General features: G+C 39.6%; 1 protein-coding gene across 2 annotated transcripts in view; it reads right to left on the bottom strand.

Annotated features, from left to right (window-relative positions):
• ep300a (E1A binding protein p300 a) overlaps positions 1 to 14989 on the bottom strand; it is a 40147-nt gene that overhangs the window by 10431 nt on the left and 14727 nt on the right. For both annotated transcript variants that reach the window (XM_061755754.1, XM_061755755.1), the window contains exons 9-25: positions 12575 to 12692; positions 12347 to 12488; positions 10933 to 11007; positions 9175 to 9260; positions 8840 to 8989; positions 7488 to 7973; positions 6348 to 6756; positions 6096 to 6214; positions 4982 to 5045; positions 4654 to 4829; positions 3680 to 3768; positions 2437 to 2517; positions 1419 to 1475; positions 1253 to 1330; positions 1096 to 1163; positions 856 to 1006; positions 596 to 742 (exon numbers count right to left, since the gene is read on the bottom strand). In XM_061755754.1, coding sequence (XP_061611738.1) covers positions 596 to 742; positions 856 to 1006; positions 1096 to 1163; positions 1253 to 1330; positions 1419 to 1475; positions 2437 to 2517; positions 3680 to 3768; positions 4654 to 4829; positions 4982 to 5045; positions 6096 to 6214; positions 6348 to 6756; positions 7488 to 7973; positions 8840 to 8989; positions 9175 to 9260; positions 10933 to 11007; positions 12347 to 12488; positions 12575 to 12692 — 2496 coding nt within the window. The remainder of the gene's footprint in view (positions 1 to 595; positions 743 to 855; positions 1007 to 1095; positions 1164 to 1252; positions 1331 to 1418; positions 1476 to 2436; positions 2518 to 3679; positions 3769 to 4653; positions 4830 to 4981; positions 5046 to 6095; positions 6215 to 6347; positions 6757 to 7487; positions 7974 to 8839; positions 8990 to 9174; positions 9261 to 10932; positions 11008 to 12346; positions 12489 to 12574; positions 12693 to 14989) is intronic.

Here is a 14989-nt window from a genome sequence, read left to right as displayed (position 1 = left end):
TGATAAAAGAGCAGTCAACAATTTTATATAGTTTAATTAATTTAGGGCAGCAGTAGCTCATTCATTTGAAAATGGTAGGTCAGTTTTTTCCCCAGCCCCGGCGACTTTAACCAAGATGGGGCAGATTTCCCCGTTCCCAGGATGTGATAACACAAATCGTTCTTCTGCGAAGCAATTTTTACATTTCATACAAGGCTTTAAAAATCTCAGCAGCTGCAGGAGAATCATTTTATCCTACTTAAAATTTCAACAGCATTTCAATATTTAATAGCTGAGCTGCTGTCAATTTTTTATTTTATTAAGAAGGACTATATACGATTATATATATAAATTTCATTATCCTCCTACAAGTTTTGTCATCTATGATTACAAAGCACTACTGATGTTTTTAGGTTTTTCCCAAGGTATCGTTTCAGTACCACTATCGAGGTACTAATCAAAGTCAAAAAGTATCAAAGTCAGAATTTTGGTATAGGGACAACACTACAGCAAAGTGTAAACTTTCCACTGAGGGATTAAATTAAGATTAAAATTAGTATCATTTTAAAAAAACATTTACATTACCCAATAAAACCCAAGTCTGGAATGAGTGTACCTCTGATTAGGCTGAGGGCAGTCTGATCCGTACTCTTGAACGTGCATTCCAAAGAAGCAGACATCTGCGCCATCAATATCTTCAAATGCAAAAAGGGCTTTTGTCCTGTATGGGAAAGACTCCGACATCTCTCCACTATCCACAAATCTGAAAAGACAAATCATGAAAACCCTACTATTTAAAATCGTAGTAGCTGAGAAGATGTCAAATGACTTAAGAGGTAAAGATTTGAACATGTTGCCGTCCTTTTGATGACCTACCTGGACTTCATGCCGGGTTTAACTTCCACAACTTTGTCCGAGACGTGCACCATGCGGATGAAGACCTCTCCAGCCTCCGGGTGGCTCTGTCGTTTCAGGAAGTCGTTCACCCTGGTCTCCAGGAAACAGCCTAACTTTGTCTGAGGCAACCCTGAGAGGGAAGAGAACCAGGTAAGTCTTTTTTTTTTTAAATTCCATTAAAATAAATAAATAAAGAGAATAACTTGGGAAGCTAATTACTTTTAGCAGAATACTTGTTCTCCCTTCTTGTCTTATTAGACTTCTTTAGGCAGCCATCACATATGAAACTGAGGCATAACGAAAACAAAATGGAGGTTGAGTCAACTTAATAATTTTCCTTGATGAGCAAAAAATAAATAAATAAATTTCCCCTTACCCCAATGGCCAGATTGTGTCATTGTGTAAGACACAAATTTGGTGCATCTTGCGTCCACACTCCAAACATTCAACAAGCCTTGAATCAAGAGAGTAAGACACACATCACATGCAATTTGGTCATACCAGGGTGCTAAATTATGTTGGCTCCGAGCTGCTAAACTTACAGTTCAGGGTCCAGTGTGTCGTTCTTCTTCTTCTCAAACTGCTCTTTGTTAATGGATCTGAAAGAAATTTAATTAAGACAGTAAGGGGACACTGCAGTGGCAAAACTAAATTCCAACAGATTCTAGAAATATGTGATGTCCACCTAACTAAAATGATACATTGTGGTAAATTGACTTTTTCATTGTTGTTTTTCTGTTTTTTCCTTTTTGTATTTTTCTCTTATGGTGAGAACCATCCCCAAAAACACTTATTGGAGGTTTATCTCTGCTTATTCGAGAGTTTTTGGTGTTTATAAAAACCAAAAAAAACCTATATACATTTATATATGCAATTGTAATGGCCGTCCGTCAATTACGCTCAGATTTTCGCTATTGGCGGTCCGGCCCGATTCCTATCCCACGTGAAGAGCAGGGGTCCACTGTATTGAATACATTTTCCCCAAATTAAATAAATTGTATGACATTAGGAGCTGGAGTTCAGTTGTTTGGGATAATTCAGTGTAAGCATCTGGGAGCGAGTTGTGGCCTTCAGCAGCTCCTTGCAAGTGTTTTCAACTTGTTTTTGTGTTTGACTGCTTGTCCCGTTCAATAAATGGCTACCAAGACTGAAAATGCGTTGGCAGCTGTGGCTCTCAATGCCCACGTGAGGGCATTACAGCACCTTTATTGTTAGTATTTTTTCCACTTCAATCGAGAGGCAGCATATCTAAAGCTTGCTATTACCTCAGATATTGATTCACAACATAAGGCCCCACCCCAAAAAACAAAACATTGACCAAGTGGTAGCTGTTAATTCGAAAAACCAAAGACGTTGGGGTACCCGTAAGACCCCTGTATTTATTTTTTGTAAGATCGACTGAACAGTGAGATAAAATATGCTTTCAGTAGCTGACTCATACAGACAGGGTTTTGTAGAAGAATTACACTTTAACAATTGACTTGTTAGTTTGAAGGTTACTTGCCCTCCCTAGGTGACAATGCAATGAAAATATCTTAACTTTTGAGCATATATACTTACGTCTGTGGCTGAGTGGGGTCATCACCCAGGGACACGGACTCTCCCTGGATCTCGTTGAAACACTTCTCACAGAAGTGGTACCTGTCAGCAATAAGCCCAAATTTTGGTGAACTGCACCATTTTCCCCCCACATCACAGTCAATGACAGACAGTGCATGGAAGGGTAGTCCCAAGTGGAACACAGACAAGGCAGCAAGCAGAAGCAGTTGCACAGGATAGCAGGAAGTCGTCAGTGCAAAAGCCAATCATGTTTGCTAGATGGTGGGGGAGGGATCAGTGATTGGGAGGATGGGTGTGGATGTTCATGGTTGTGCAGGATGAAAAACAAGCCGATGGAAGTATTACAACCATTGGAAGTGAGGAGAAACATGTCACATGGACCAGGAACATGACAAGACAAACATGGAGGACAACAAGAGCAGAAGGCCGAGGCAAAGCACAGATTAGCAATTTGGACATGAAATAGGATGATCATAAAACAATCACCAACACAGCTAAGAGCAGGGGGAGCACAAACAATGGGTGGTTAACTGGGAAAGTGGAGTGGAGAAAAGAGGTTGGAGCACAAGACATTTTGCAAGCGCATGAACAAATAAGCACAGATGATCGCTCAGTTGGTGATTCATTCAATTAGTTCATTTTAAAGTTGGTCTTTTTCTCATTCTAGCAAGGTACGATTTGCATCCAACCACAGAAGTCATAGGGAACTACAGATATTTAATGCCTGCATCATGAAGAGCTTGAAACTTTGCAACACAGTTTCTACAGGGGCATCTCAATGAATTAGAATATCATGGAAATTATTTCAGTAGTTGAATTCAAAAAGGGAATCTCATGATATAGATTCACTGCACACAGAGTGAAATGTTTCATTATTTTATTTTGTATAATTTTGACTATTTTAATTATAAAAAACCCAAATTTACAATCAAGAAATTTGAATATTACATAAGAAACATCTAAATAAGTCTTATAGAACTCGACCTTCTGGTATTTTCCTGTGTTAATCTATGCAATACACAAGTTCCACTTTTTGAATTTAACAACTGAAATGAATGAACTTTTCTACAATATTCAAATTTATTAAGATGCATCTGTATAAAGGATAAGAGAAGACCAACTTATAAAATGCCAATATATTAGGTACAACATGAAAAAAATAAGGCAGCATTTTTTTCCCTTTTTTCCCCCCCTCCTCTTTGTTTGATCTCCATTCACAATGATACAATTCCCTCCTCCGTACCTGTTCTGGTAGCTGAAGTAAGCAGCGTCTCGGGGAATAGTGCACAGCTGCTTTCCGTAGCAGCACAGTGTCTGAGGGGAGAACTCCAGCTGATGGGCAGAAGCGAAGAAACAGGGTGATGACAATATTATTTCAATTAAATAAATAATTAACTGCATCAAACAAAAACTGACTCATTTTGCGTCAAACAAAAACTGACTCATTTTGCAACATATGATTCTGTCCAGTGTCAACTGTGACTGACAATAACTCCCTCAGGTAATTAATAGAGAAATTGGGATTAGGAATGATAGATTTCATAAAATCAAAGTTTTAATTGTCAGAAGTTGACCCTCCTGGAAAACAAGCACCATTCAGTTGTGTTATTTGTCAGGGGGAAAAAAATATAGACGAGTCTAATAAGAAATGTGATATGGCATCAGCGGGCCCAAGGCCAATTTTAGCTCCATACCCACAGCTTCCATTTTCAGGAATGCGTGAAAGGCTTACTTAAAGCATTTGAAACACATGAAACATTACATTGCATTTTGAACATCCAAATACAGTATGTTTTGAGAAGGGCTTGACTGGTGCATGATAGGAAGGCATCGTTTCATATAGAGAAATGGATGCAACATGAAGGAATAACGAGGCTAAATATGAAATCTAGAGATTTAAAAGTAGAAAAATACCTTCTACTCTCTCCCAACAGTTTTACATTTAATTACACAAACAGCTTATCTGAGCTAAACATGTTCGTTGACACTGAAACTAAAGACGCCAAGCCACTTAAGGAATGTGTCAGAGACTAGGGTTGGGAACGATAAACCGATGCGACCGGATATCCGTTCGTAAATGCAAGAGATACGACTGTATCGGTAGCGGATTAGACTAGTGATACAAAATTCCGTGTTGAAAGCAAATCACACTTAATCACAACAATGTAAATATTATTTGTTTTTCTATTTATTTCTTCATTTGTTGCCTAGTCTCACCTTTCTTCCACAACAATAGCCAAGTCTCTGCATCACCGGGTCAATCTCCTGTTCGAAGACCTCCGCCAGTTTGGAACAGCACTTGTAGACTCGAGATGTTTTGCGGTTGTACAGCCAGGCATTGTTGAACATCAACCAGATGTCATCCACATACTGCCAGGGATCCTGATACTGACCTATAACCAAAGCACATGGGGTCAAGGAGAAGTCCTACAGTAACAGACTCATAAGAGCTTCAGTAATAGTGTCTAGGTAAATTCGACCTATTAGAAGTTTACCAAGATTAAAAAAAAAAAAAAAAAAACATGTAACAAAGAGAAATACTGACCAGTGTCGAGCTTCCGCTTGATAGTGGACAAATCCATGGGGTTTTTCACAATGTCAAAGTAGTCCTGTGAAACCATCATTAACATGTATTAGATGCTATCCAACTGGATAAAATGCAAAGATTTAGGGGAAAAGGGGACAAAGGCTGAGATGGTCACAAAAAAAAGACCCCAAAAACTACTACTACTATTATTAGGTTTGGATTATAAGCCGCAACCCGCAACCAAAATTTTAATAAGTGAACTTCAGATACATCGCCAGAGTGAAGTGGAAAAAAAATTGAGTGACAGTCACCTATGTACTTACAGCCGTTGATGAAATGGGACAAACAATCAAACGCACAAATGCAAAAAGAAAAACACTCACCAGGAGCACTAACACTGAACTAGCTGCGTGGTAAATGGCCAACCACATATGTGACTTTCAACGTCACCAGTTTATTTTTATAATTTTTTTAATACTCTCTTTCATTATGTTTTATAGCTATATTTTACAATAAACTGTACTATTTTTCTTCATTAGAAACAAAAAAATTGCATTTCAATTCATTTCATGAGGAAAATTTATATACTGGTACATCTCAATAAATTAGGACTGTCAACAGTTTAATTTAGTTAAATTCAAGTGAAACTGATGATACAGATGCACTACACACACACAGAGTGAAATATTTCATGATTCTTTTTTAAATATGTATAATGAATATATCATTTTGGTGATTATAGCTTTGAGCAAACAAAAATCCCAAATTCACCATGTCAAGAAACAATGAACAATATTTTTAATGCAGAAATTAGCCAGGAATTTGCCCTCTGAAGTGTTTTATGAATGTATTGAGTATTGAAAAAAAGACATTTCTACCATGTAATTTTTTTTTTTAGATGTACCTGTATGAGTAAATTTAGAGACAGGTTTGGACACTTCGAAACTTGTAAGGTATGACTGTCTTTGTAATTTGTACGTAGGTGTGAAAAAAAGTTCATTTTATATTTCTTGAGTGGGTGCTGCTAATACACCGCTGCGCTCAGTAGACTAGCATTAGAAAAGCAACAGAAACTACATTCATTGCACAGACCTGAGAAACAAATGACGTCAATGTAAATACCCATACATACAGGTATGCACAGCAACTGTGGATCTACAGGCATCCTGAAGGGCAGCGACTCCGGTTCTTGCCTGTAGAGGGACTCCAGTGTTGGCATAAGGGTCTGGCGAAGTTCTTCTGGCTTGAAAACTGGGAAGACAACCCAGATATACATTTACACACTTTTGTCATCAACTTAAAAAAAGGCCCAAAAAATATTATCCTAGTGGGAGTAATAATAGTTGGTTGCTTTTTTTTTTAGTAAGTTAAAACTTTTTCCTACTCTTCTTCTTTGCTGGAGCTTGTGATACAGCTGCATCAGATGATTGTTGTTCTTCTTTCAACTCCTTTTTCACCTCTGGTTTCTTGTCTTCAGTTTTTATAACTGACGTTGGCGGGCTGGTCAACGTATCCATTGGAACTACCTTGCCTCCTTCTGCAGAACACTCCTCCTTTTTAACATCAATTTCCACAGGATTTTCCTCCTTTTTGACGCTGCCGAGCTTCCCCCCTTTGGAGCCGCTGCCGGTGTCGCTCTCCTCTGCGTCATCCTGCTGCTTGACTTCTGACTTAAGGTCATGGATGGTGGCCGTGGTATCTGTCTGTACCTGATGGGAGGAAGTATCCATGCTGTTGACAGAGGCTGGAGTCAAGGCTTGACTGTCCGCTTGGAATGACCCCTTTTGGGACAACTGCAGACAAAAAAAGGGAATAACCTCAGAGTAAATGGGGAAAAAAACAGGCATGCTATAATGTTCTACTGATACAAAAAAAAGAGATTTAATTTTTTTTAAATAAGGGCTGTTTCTCATTTACAAAGTAGCAATACTCAAAGAGACATTTTGAGAACAATACATAGTTGCCTTTGTTGTCACACAACTTTATAAAGGACACACTAAAATTTTAGAATCGTGTTGAGGACAAGTGGAAATATTGGATGTATTTAATGTGTTGATGGAGGCAAATCATTAATACTATTTGAAATTAGGATTGATATTGAAAAATCATGGTCACTAAACAAGTGGTTCTCAAACCGGGATCCCGGAATGGGGGTTCACAAAAATTATTCACAATCAGTTATTGTCGTATCATTCAAACAAGCGATGATGGATACATTTTTAAGTTTAATTTGACATGAATGAAGTTCCTCTCTATTAAAGAAGTTATGAATATTTAGGTTAAAACGAATGGGAATGCGGGATGTTTAATGTGTTACGTTAGTGTAACGCACAGCCACATTGGATGCGTGTCACCTGAAATGCACATGGAAATAGACCATACTGGAAATAGACAATGAAAAATGGCTATAGCCATGAATCATAACTGGCCACCTGGAACTGAAGGGTAAATCCAGCCTAAGAAATTCCATTAAACAATTTCAGGCTTTGGTCGCTCAAGTTGTAAACTGCTAAACAACACTGACCGGAGTGCGTGGCAGCTGACCACCATGTGGTGTTGAGCTTGAGGCAAGCCCAGGGTGAGATGGCGTAGTGGAGCCAGCCCCAATGTGAGGCTGCTGGAGGGGCTTGTTGGAGCCAGGACCCTGGCCTAGCTGGTTCTGCTGGGGGGCTTGGGGTGGTCCCAACTGCGGTGCGCTAGGGGTGTGCGGCTGAGGGGTCTGAGACCCAGTAAGTCTGGGGGGTGTCTGGTGAGGTGTAGGTGAGCGACTGTGAGCCGGGGAGGGCGAGCTGCAACGCATGGATCCCAAATGGTGGATAGAGTTGGGTTGCTGGTTTGCATTTGGAGTCATCGAAGAAGCAGGCGCTCCAATAGTCGAGTTGGAGCCTCCACCACTGACACTCTGAGGACCCATAGGTCCCACTGTGGAAACTCCACTGGAACCGCTTGCAGAACCTGATTGTGCTAAAGGACTAGCAACTGGGAGAGAAGGAGGAGTCCCCATCTGCGTCTGAGAATATAGCAAACAGATTGTTTACGACACAAAAAAAACGGATGAGAAGGTATTTTATTCATCAATGTCCAATTCATGTCTGACATAAAATATGCAATTCTTCACTATGATCTTATTATGTATAAATACCAGGGCTGACAATTTTGATGATCCCCTACCCCCCAAAACAATCTCACTTCCAATTTTACATAATCACTTCCAATTTTAAATAATTTTTTCCCCTTTGCTTGTAGAAAACTATCACACAGACATGGATGGCTTTGTCATGTATCATTTCTTTGGTAATGATCAGCGCGATTGATTGCATGATTGCATTCCAACAGGCTCCTTTCTTGTCATCCAGAAAACAATGTGAAAAGGATTCTGCTCATGTCTGTTTTTTAGCAGGATCAACATTGCTAGTCGCTTTTATGAAAAACTGTTGCTAAAGGGGTCGGAATAGTCACTAAATACTGTGCCAGTCTCTAATTTGTTAACATTGACTGCTCCACTGTGCTCGCAGCATGTTAGTGCAAACAGTGCACACCAGTGGGGATGCACTATGAAGTAGGAAAGCCACGAAAATGTTTGTCCTCTAAGTCAAACACATCAAAATAATTTGGCGAGCCATATTAAATAAACAAATACAATCGATGAACATCATGCTTGTTTTAGAATTTGTAAGCAACCATTGTGTTCTGAACATGGCTCTTTAATAGTTGCCTACTTTCAGTAATTGCATGTCCATGCTGGTAGAGAAATGCCAAAAGAGCCAAATCTCTCATCTGAATGATTTTAACAAGTGCTTCCTTGAATCCTTTCATACGCCCTGGCATAATAGGTCAACTAGATACACTATTAAGAAACAATAGAAACGATCTTACTTGTGTCATGCCTCCCTGGGGTCCAGGCTGGTTCATTCCAGAAGTTGTTCCGACCCCAGGTCCCGAGCCAGGAAACTGTCCCTGGGGCAGATACTGGTTTTGTAGCTGGTTGACATTAGGCTGACCCATCCTAGGTCCAACGATTCCCATCTAGAGGCAGCGGTATAGGTACAAATACAGAAATCATTAGGGATTGTTCATCTAGTGGCACGGGGGTGTTCCTAGTCAAAAGAGTTGACAAAAGAGCCAATGAACAGAAAGATCCGGTTGACCACAAATGAAACCATCCGCAACGCAAGCAAATGCAATACAGGTAAATTTCACTTTGTACTGACCTGATTGCCAGATGTTCCCAAGGGGAGAGGAGGAGTAGACCTCTGGCCCATAGACTGCATCCCCATCTGATTGAATTGATTCATGCCTGACAAAACACGGCAAGTGTTATTACAACATGTACCACTTTAATCGGAAATACAATATACATCTGTTATAAATTTATCCTGACTACCTGGGGAAAAAAATATAGTCATATCACAATTTTTCTTTAACTCCCCAATCTGTGTGGGGTAGTTAGAATACTGAAAACATTTATTTGTTTTGAGTTCATATTTTTAAAATATGTGTCCAGTACACCATACAACCTGAACCTTGATGGCAATCAGTTAGTCCCAAAGAAAATACCAATAATTGAACATAAGAATGAGATTGAAATGAATATAGGTGTCTATCATCCCTTTTGTTTTTCTTTGTTGTGCTTATTTGGTATGATACATCAAAAAGTGAATTCCCTTCTTGAAAAGACAAATGAACACCTTGTACTTTTATGACATCACGTATACATCAAGTGACTACTATCTGTGATGCCCCTCTTGGTCTTTTATCCTCTATGATCTTGCACTCATTGGGATCCCTGTTATTTATTGGGGAGTCGAGGAGGTTGACCGTTGTGAAGAACAGGTAGGTTCTTTGGGAAACAGACTTGGCCAAATGAAGCTCCAATGTCCTCTCCACTTGTAACTCTGAAGGTAGTCTAACCTTGGTAGACCACCAGACCCGTTCATGTGGCCAAAACAAACACCTTCTATCCAGTTGGGTATGGTTTGCCTGGTACATACTGGCGCACTGGGAGGTGACCAGTAAATGGAACCATTTGTTCATCAATGCACACATTTCTTGTTCTAGACAGATTTAACATCCTTGCCTTACTTTGGTCATTCTCCACAAAAGATCACTTATTTTTTTTCTAAATTTGATTACCGTATTTTCGCGACCATAACGCACATTTAAAAGTCTTACATTTTCTCCAAAATGGACAGGGCACCTTATAATGCGGCGCGACTTGTGTGTGCACCAAGTTCCAAAATCTATAAATGTTGTTGTGTGATGAGCGCTCCGCTTGACTGACTGGGAGCATTTCCTGCCGACACGCTGCTTATATAGAGGAAGGCGGACGTGGCTGAGGACAGCATGCGTACATTAAAGGGGGAAGGGTGCAAGTGACAGAGGACGCTCAAAGCACGCCCCCAGTAGGTATATAGCGCCGGTATGTGCATTGTGCAAAACATCGGTTTGGCTAAGGACCCCCGAAAATGGCACCTACGAAGAGACACGCTTACGAAGCACAGTTTAAACTGCAAGCTATTAGATGCGCGGAGGAACATGGGAATCGAGCAGCCGCGAGAGAATTCAAGATCAACGAATCCGTGGTTCGCAAGTGGAGGAAGCAGGAAAACGAGCTTCGCCAAGTCAAGAAGACGAAGCGGAGTTTCTGCGGAAACAAGGTGAGGTGGCCCGAGTTGGAAGACCAACTCGAGCAATGGATTAATGAGCAAAGAACAGCCGGGAGAAGCGTCTCTACAGGCACCATTCGACTGAGTGCAATAACTCAGAGCTTGCCATCATTCCAGGAGGCTTGACGAAGGAACTCCAACCGCTGGACATTGGTGTAAACAAGGCGTTCAAAGTAGACAGGAGGATATATTGAATTGGATTTCTTGTTGCTTTGCTGCAAGCATATCTCTCTTGCAAACATACCTTGTCTGGTATGATACTTGAGTTAAAATAATGTGGCCCGGTCCCTAATGATTGTATACCTGGGCTTTGCATCCTGTTGACCATCTGATTGGGTCCAGTGGGTCGTACCATAGATGGGTCAGGGAGGGGACCATCTGGGAAAAACAAGGCATATGATGTGCATGTGACAAGGATGGGGCAGAAATGGCTTAACAAAGGGTTTATTACTGACTATTCCCAGTCTGATTTTTTTTTCCCTTAAAAAATATTAGAGTGATAAATACAATGTGACATTCTCAGATGACACTAGGGCTGCGCGATATGACCTAAAATTAATATCATGGTAACAGTATATAATTAAGATATAAGTTTCAGTGTAAAAATTATAATGGAAGCATTTATGAAGAGGGTTGTTGTTTTTGTTAATATAATAGTTGTAGTGTCGTGTTGTGTTGCCCTCTGTTATTGGCTGTACAAAGAGATTTGATAAGATTCATCCATACCAAAGAAACCTGAATCTCATCAAAAGCTTTGACGCGCAGCAATAAGCGGAACAAGTGGAACGCGGAACAACTGGAACCTACTGACAATGACCGCATTTACTTTAAACACTTTATATATGGTAAGACAAATAACTTTGATTATGTTTTGCAAGATATTATGATATCATATATATTCTCATTTAATTTTTATATTAATATTCTCTTTGTCTAAGTGGAGGGAGACTAGCAAAGTAAGAATTTCATTGTTGTGTTTTTACTGTGCATATGACAAACATCTTGAATCTTTAATATTTTTCACTTTAGGCAGAAATACCAATGACAAAACCAGGCGTGACAACAGTACATAATGATATATTTCCATATGTACGGGTATAATTAAAAAGCAAACTGCATTTAGATTTAATTCATGAGGAATTTATTATTATGCACGTCCAAATCTTTTACAATATAACCTTACACAACATCAGTCTGGATTCTGCAGGCTGGACAAGAGTTGGGGATATACATGTGCATGGATTTGGGTCCCATTTGTCATTAACTGTGTAAGGATCAGACAAAACCTGGGTGCCAATATTGCACAAAAGCTTTGCTGCATATCTTTACTTTGCCTTAGCTGGCAATGAACTTGCATACTGTGATAAGTTACCACAAAAATTAGGTGATGATGAGTCTATCTCACGTTCATTACTTCTTGTCCTCTTTTAGTGCCAACAATACTTTCATAAATGTTGCTTGTTAGATGACATGGAGGCGGGGATTAGGAAGTACACCATTGCAAACTCTTTCTCCATTTTTATACTGAGACAGATACAATGACGTCATAAGCGTTGTCGCGATTGGTTGGTTAAGTCTAAATCTCTGTATGCCCAAATTTATACCTTCTTCCAACTATACTGTTTATACCACGCACCCTAGTTGACACATAGTAATTAAATGTGGGAGGCCAATGGATAATCATCCCATTGATATCCATGTACGCTTGCACACTCACTTGGAGGCAGTCCAGCAGGAGACTGACCCATGCCAGCAGGGCCAAGACCCAGACCCTGCTTCTGGAGACGGGTCCTCCTCTTCTCCTCCAGCTCTTTCTGGATTTTATAGATCTTCTCAGCTAGCAAGTGATAGTACTCAGCCTTCCCAAAAACAAAGTCATAGAATATTAAATTAGAATTGAATACTTACAATTAACTGTTGTTATATGACACCCGTAGGAACTTACTCTATTGTTTGCTGACTCGTACATGTCTCCTTCAACTTTTCTGGCATAAGCCACCAAGTTCTCCATCCGGCGGTCTTTTAAAGCTGCGGGATCTGGAGTTGGAAAGATGGCCTGAACACTGGGTGAAGCAGAAAAAAAAAATTTAAGATTTAACTAATGATCGGCTCATTTGTCAGTATTGTGTATACAAAATGAGAATAAATACAACAGTATGTTGTTATTAAAGACATTACTGAAATGACAAAAAAAGAAGCATTGTAGATGTATGATAAATTTCAGTCCCCCGAAGGAATCCATCCAAGCAGGATCATGGCATATTTTTCTCTCCCCTTCCTGTTTGTTACCACTGCACCATTGTATCCATATAATGAACTATTTCCCCAAATTATTCAAATGTAAATGAAAAGCAGTGGGCTGGTGGACAATAACTGAGCACTAAGAACTTAATAAATAAATACATTTCCGAATTTCATTACGCCTCTTCCAGCGGTAGCGGTTAGCGGCCATCAAAGCCAAAGTGCTCCAGTATGACAACCAGTTGGCACCCGCTAAGACGGGGCCAATTCGCATCACAAAGAGGCCATGACGTAGTAGAAGCAATGGTGCCCGCGGCATACACCCCCCCACGACTTCTATGAACCAAGTGGCTAATGCTAGCAGCGTTTTTTTTTAAACTAGCACGGCGTTTTTATTAAACTAGCATCCTCGTGTGGACCGATGCTAAGTTAGGTGGGGTCGCTAAAGTGGTCGCCCGCCATTCCAGTGCGCTACAGACTGGGAAGGGAAGACACGAAAGCAGGGCATCATCCCACCGGAGGCTCCTGCGTTTGCTTCCTGTAGCCCAGGAGCAAGCATATCTCGCTCCAGATACACCGCCGCAAGTAGTTACTGGAGAGGAAAAAGGAGGAGAAAAAAAAGGGATGAGATTTGCCCAAACCAAACGCTTAGACGTGGAGGCGTTGACATCCCTTTCAAGCCTTCTTTTTTATCAAACGCCAATTTAATTCACCATGCTGGGGCATGCAGCCAAGACGTGCTATATGAGCGATGATATTCGAGGTAATTTCAAGATGAGAGAAGCGAGCGATTTAGAACAGTACACCAGAAAAACAAAACGGGATTGTGACAGGTATAAAAGTTATAAGACACATCTGGCATGTTGTACAAGAACATTCTGCCAATTACACGGACAGAGATTTTTCGTTCGTATTTGGAGACATTACACGACTCTCAATGTCTTTATGTCTCAAAAGTCTTCTCTGTCAATTGACTGTCTGTTGTCGTACTAGAGCGGCTCCAACTACCGGAGACATATTCCTTGTGTGTTTTTTGGACATACTTGGCAAATAAAGATGATTCTGATTAAGTTAATTCGGTTCAGGATCAGAACCTTGACACTCAGGATACCTTGTGTTACATTTCTTAAGTATCTGGACGTAGAAATGTTATCACGTTTTATTTGTATTAACACATTTAGGTTGTGAACATGTCCCCAACAATCATAACCCTTAATTGGTTTTGCCCTTGTTGCTCAATATCTTCCCTTTCAAAGATTTAACAGATGCACAATTCCAATTTTCCAAAAAGCCCTTGTCAAACCTTAAATCAACATTAGAAATTTTTTTACTGACAAACTTTTTACTGACAGCATGTAAGCAGAAAATCTTGATGTATGTATTGGCCCGGACACAAGTTTTTATACTAAAACATCAACACAGCAAATACTATTGTAATAATCTTAAATTCATTAACATATTTTCTGTAATCCATTTCAATAATACCTAAAACATTTTGATGTTCTCTGAAACTTGGCAAACTGATAATTTATCAACTGTAAATCTCAAAAGGGGTGGCGGAGTTTCATTTCTGTTAAAATAAATAAATGCAAACTGTCACTTTGTCATGGAAGTTTACCTGTTCAGATGTCAACTATCAAAGCATGATTTAATCTCATGTATTTATAGGAAATTTAGACCCAATATGGAGCAACTTAATAATTTAATGGAAGCGCTATTAGGACCATTCAGAAACCAAAAAATAATAATTATTTATTCAATTACGAATTATATCAACTATCACAACAGTTGTTTTTTTTATTTTTTTATTCAATGTTTTCTTTTGGCCTTCTCCCTCAACATCACATTGGTGTTCTTATAACTGTTCAGTGGAAAAATTAATAGTAACCCTCAAGAAACAAGATACATTCATAACAAAAGGAACTACAAAATGAAATACAGTGCATAGATTCTGTCACCCGCTAGTCTGGAATTTTGCATTACAACAACAAAACCGTCGCTTTTATATGACTCCGTGTGATTGATTCTACAACGTTTTTATTGTTTTGAAGGACAACTGGTGGAGAAAAAAGATGGATTCTTCGAAAGAAGTAATTATTGCAGTGTTTCATTGAACAAA

Source organism: Phyllopteryx taeniolatus, chromosome 19 (genome assembly GCF_024500385.1).
Source record: "Phyllopteryx taeniolatus isolate TA_2022b chromosome 19, UOR_Ptae_1.2, whole genome shotgun sequence".
Taxonomy (NCBI): domain Eukaryota; kingdom Metazoa; phylum Chordata; class Actinopteri; order Syngnathiformes; family Syngnathidae; genus Phyllopteryx; species Phyllopteryx taeniolatus.
This window is presented reverse-complemented; position numbering and strand designations above follow the sequence as displayed.